Source organism: Palaemon carinicauda, chromosome 1 (assembly GCF_036898095.1).
Source record: "Palaemon carinicauda isolate YSFRI2023 chromosome 1, ASM3689809v2, whole genome shotgun sequence".
Lineage (NCBI taxonomy): Eukaryota > Metazoa > Arthropoda > Malacostraca > Decapoda > Palaemonidae > Palaemon > Palaemon carinicauda.
The window spans coordinates 264194085-264199084 of NC_090725.1; the positions used below are offsets into that span (position 1 = coordinate 264194085).

General features: G+C 32.3%; 1 protein-coding gene across 4 annotated transcripts in view; it reads left to right on the forward strand.

The window, feature by feature from the left end:
• LOC137655870 (fibropellin-1-like) overlaps positions 1–5000 on the forward strand; it is a 59465-nt gene that overhangs the window by 35789 nt on the left and 18676 nt on the right. For 3 of the 4 annotated variants that reach the window (XM_068390089.1, XM_068390081.1, XM_068390071.1), the window contains exons 4-7: positions 1–148; positions 1220–1354; positions 1744–1866; positions 3578–3706. The exon at positions 1–148 is cut by the window's left edge and continues 95 nt beyond it. In XM_068390089.1, coding sequence (XP_068246190.1) covers positions 1–148; positions 1220–1354; positions 1744–1866; positions 3578–3706 — 535 coding nt within the window. The remainder of the gene's footprint in view (positions 149–1219; positions 1355–1743; positions 1867–3577; positions 3707–5000) is intronic. The other variant, XM_068390098.1, reaches the window with a different exon arrangement.

Here is a 5000-nt window from a genome sequence, read left to right on the forward strand (position 1 = left end):
GAATGCCCTTGCCCCAATCTGTGTGGGGCAAAGGGTCAGAAGACTTGTCCAGATGGTACACATTGCTTTCACGTGACCTGCCACGATATATCTTGCAAATGTGATGAAAGGGGGTTCTATTTTGATCCTCTGAACGAGATGTGCGTAGGTAAGGTATTTTTTTTTATTGATTTTAATGTATACCTTATAGTATCCATGTCCCACAACTGAGCTAATGTTCTCTGTCATTATCCCTTTCCTAGAGAGATTGTTGTGAGAACCTCGTACATTGACCACTTACTGTAGATTATTTAAAGATTGGTGCATAATGGTCTAGAATTCAGCGTTTTTCCAGAATACCTCACGAAGCTGAAAAGGAAATTAGATATGTCCAATGGAAGCTTAAACACCCTGGAATACCTAGGACTCTACCAATCATAGAGTGTTGATCCCACACTTGCTTAAGCAATTCAGTCTCCTCTCTTTATACGGAATGTTTAAGTGAATGTTATGTGTTAGATTTTATGTTAAGCAATATTAAGATAGAATTCAGCATAAGAATCATTGTAGAAGTTCCAATATATTGGGAACATTAAATAATTGTTTTAATAATTTCATATCGAAGATAAGATATCGAGATGGCATTAAACAAAGAAATTAGAAAATTTGCTTGGTTTGGACGTAAATGATACCTTAATGTGGGGATAGGGTTTGTGTATCACCATGATCAGCAAAGGTGTAATAGTCAGGGCCATCATTACTAAGTTGGTTTGCTGTGAACCACCAGACAAAAGTCTCCCACCATCACCAATCCGCAGTGGCCAGCGTGGTGATGAAAGTGAGGCCTTTGTCCTGCAATGAACTAGAAACGGCAGCATTTGTTGTTGATGTTGTTGTTATTGTTATACCTATATACACATATACAGTCTACATATATATATATACATATATATATATATATATATATATATATATATATATATTATATATATTTATATATATATACATATATATATATATATATATATATATATATATATATATATATATATATATATATATATATATATATATATATATATATATATACTGTATATGAGTTATTTGTGTGTCAAAGAAAAAGAGAGAGATTGTTGATGATATAAAAATGTGATGACAAGTAGAAGAATATCTATCTGCTGTATTATCCAACTCACTTGTGATTACGATGTGTCATACATGTGCGCCAACTCCTTCCCAGATGTCTGTGCCTATTACGGGGACGTTGTGTGTGGCTTTGCGTCAAACAAAACTTGCCAGTCGTCTGACTCAACAGATGTGGGCTACACCTGTCCCTGTTCGATCGGGTTTCACATGGAGAACGACACTTGTGTTGGTATGTCTTGTATGAAAGTTACTTTTTTTTCTGTATGTTTTCCCTTATCTAAGATATTCTGTTTACATCTAATTTCAGATGATTCATGCAAAGCTGTTAATTATTATCTTACTTTGACCTTATTGGGCTGTTATCAGTTAATGATTACGCCATTAGTATATTGAAGCAGTGTTATTTGATTAGCATTCGTACTATCTAAATTTAATTTTAACACACGATGATCGAAACTATCACTTTTAATTCCTATAAATGGGTTGTTTTAAAAAATAATAAAAGAAACATGCTCGACTTGCTGATATACGGAATCATGTAAAAAAAAAAAATAAAGATTATACGATTTTTCATAGGAATTTTAGCAGGGTTAATATGTTTTATATTGTTCCCAACAGATGTCGATGAATGCAATTCTGAAAATCCTTGTGACGACAACGAAGTGTGTCAGAACTCAATAGGAAGCTATTCGTGTGTGTGCAAGCAAGGCTTCCTCAGGACAAGTTCTGGTACTTGCAAAAGTAAGTGCCTGAAGTCGTATGCTGTTTTTCACTCTCTTAATATTGTGAAACTTAGATGTGGAAGATGACGCAGACTAGAAAAATGTCTGTGTCATCTACAGCCACATAAAGTGACGTCACAAACATTATTTACAAATTACGGAAACTGACAACCAGTGCTACGGGTTGTAATTTCCATAATCATTACACACGTGCGCACACATACATACATACATACATACATACATACATACATACATACATACATAATCTAATAATCTGTTTAAAACCTATGATCTTTCAATTATATAATTTCAAATTGATCAAGATTAGGGTAACATTCTTTTTATAATAATTAATGCTACTCATTGTACTTACATGTTAAAGACATTTCTTAGGTATTTACTTAATAATAGTTTATCTCTAAAATGATTTTCTGAGGCAACATGACAGACCTTTTCGTAATAAAAAAAAATGACATTATATTATGCACAATGCATGCTTGTACTCTCGTGCTTGCACACACATTAACAAATATGGGAGGTTAATATTGTTATAGTATTGTATAAAATGTTGTTTTCGCAGAAAGTATTCACAGAGAGACAGATTAATTAATACATGGTTTTGTGAATCAAGGAGTAGAGATATTGTCCAATATGAAAGAATTAATTGGTCAATGGAATTTATTTTTTGAAAGTTTGTTGAATGTGGAAGGCAGAAGAATGGCTGAGCCGAGTGAAGGCAGATTTGAAAGGCTTGTGTAAAGACACAAGGAATTGATGGGATGCAAGCGAGATGCTGCAGTGCGTTAGTTATAGTATGATTGAGCATTGACTAGTTGTCCCAATTAAATTGGTGAAAGGAATAATTGTTCCACTTTATAAGGGTAAAAGTGATAAAGGGGATTATAAGAATAATAATAGCCATAACGTTATGTGATTTATCATGAAAGGTGTATGGTAAGATTTGGATTGAGAAGAAAGTAGGTGTCAGAAGGACTGATAGATAACAATATCCAGATTGGAGAAAAAGGGGTTATGTAGCATACAAGGGATTGTGAAAAGTCATGTGATAGAACTGATAGCGGCAAAATGGACTGGATTGAGAATGTAATATAGCTGATAGTTTGTTGCGAGTAATCAAAAAGTTTTTTATCATGTGAGTAAAGCGTTTGTTAGATTGTGTAGGCAGGAGAGTGCTGGTTTAATGGGAAAGGTGGTCTGAGACAGGATTGCATCAGGTGGCCATTAATGATACCGTGTTGGTTCTGGAGAATAAGGAGAAACTGTAGAAACTGGTGAAAAAAAACCTGATACTGTTTTCAAGAAAGGAAAGTTTAGAGTAAATTTGAGCAAGCGTAGTAAACAATATTGGAAACTGGTAAAACTGCGTAATGAATGGGTGATCTACACTGTTAAAAAAACCATAATTTCAAAAGAAAAGTCCCCGTAAAAACATACTGTTCTCAGCCGTATTTCAGTAAAATAAAGGGGACCGTAATTTTACCATACTTTGTTCTTATAATTTACGGGTTGGTGACCGTAATATCACTCCTTTACGTCAATATATCCGTTTGTAAACGGTACAAATCATGGAATAAATATTGTCAGGCATTTACCGTTTTTTTATGCAAATTTTTAACAGTGTACAGAATAGGAGAAGCAAGAAAGGTATCAGGAAGTATGCATATATTTTATTCACTTAGAAGGTAACGGGATTTCATCCATTACAGATATAAACGAATGCTTGAACCCTAAACTCAATGACTGTGATCATCTTTGTGAGGATCAAACACCTGGATATACCTGTAGTTGTTACGAAGGTTACGTCTTCAAAGAGGAGACTAAAGAATGTCAGCTGGGTAAGTCTTACACCTTAACAATTATATTGAAACTTTTAAAAAGCTCTCTCTCTCTCTCTCTCTCTCTCTCTCTCTCTCTCTCTCTCTCTCTCTCTCTCTCTCTCTCTCTCTCTCTCTCTCTCTCTCTCTCTCTCTCTCTGTGAGAAGAAAAGAAATTTAATTTTCCTTAATGATACTCATTAGGTTTCAGCAAGAATTAATTAATGATTCATGAGCTTTTGCATATCCTGTACAATTGTTGTAATCTTCAGGTATTTATTCGACAACAAGAAATAAAAGTTCTCACTGCATATCACCATACTGTTAATGGTCTTTAAATTACCGTATAATTAATGTATATGAAATTAGTAAATAAAAAAAAATATAATTCAATAACTCATCAGGTAGTAATACAAGATACAAGATGGAATATAACAGAAAAGATATGCCTATAGAAACATTTCTCCCTTCCGTCTTTCTCCCGGATTCCTTTGCCCTTCCTTTCGGGCTATTTGCACACTCTCTTAATACCAGTCCTACTTTTCTTCATACTGAAATTTGTATATGATTATGCTGGAGTCTTTTTAATGACTACGTAAACATAACAATAAGATATGAAACAAGATATCATAGAAAGGAGTAAAAACATCGTCTAATATTTCAATATTACTGAGATGTTTTAGATCCATTTCTTAAAAAAAAAAAAAAAAAAAAAAAAAAAAAAAAATTCTCAAAGGACATTGAATAGTTAGTTAAGTCTTTCTTTCATTGTTTTTGGCAAAGGTGTCCCACCATGAGTAAATTGCACCTCTGTCTGGGAATGATAAATAATACGGATGTGAGTTGTATTTTAGTCTACCTATTACAAATATCTATAATTTATATAATGGGCAACAGATCCTTATCCGTTAGCACTTGTGGTTACGTCAGTCACATATTTAGATTGCGATATCAAATGTATATCTGCCCTATATGATAAGAGCAAGTGTCTGGTTATATATATATATATATATATATATATATATATATATATATATATATACTGTATATATGAATACACACACACACACACACACACACACACACACATATATATATATATATATATATATATATATATATATATATATATATATATTTATATATATATGTGTGTGTATACCTATAAATCGTTATATGTATATGCATATGTGTTTTGTGTATATATGCATATATATATACATATATATATATATATATATATATATATATATATGTATATATATATTTATATATATACACATGTATATAAATACATACATACATACATATATAT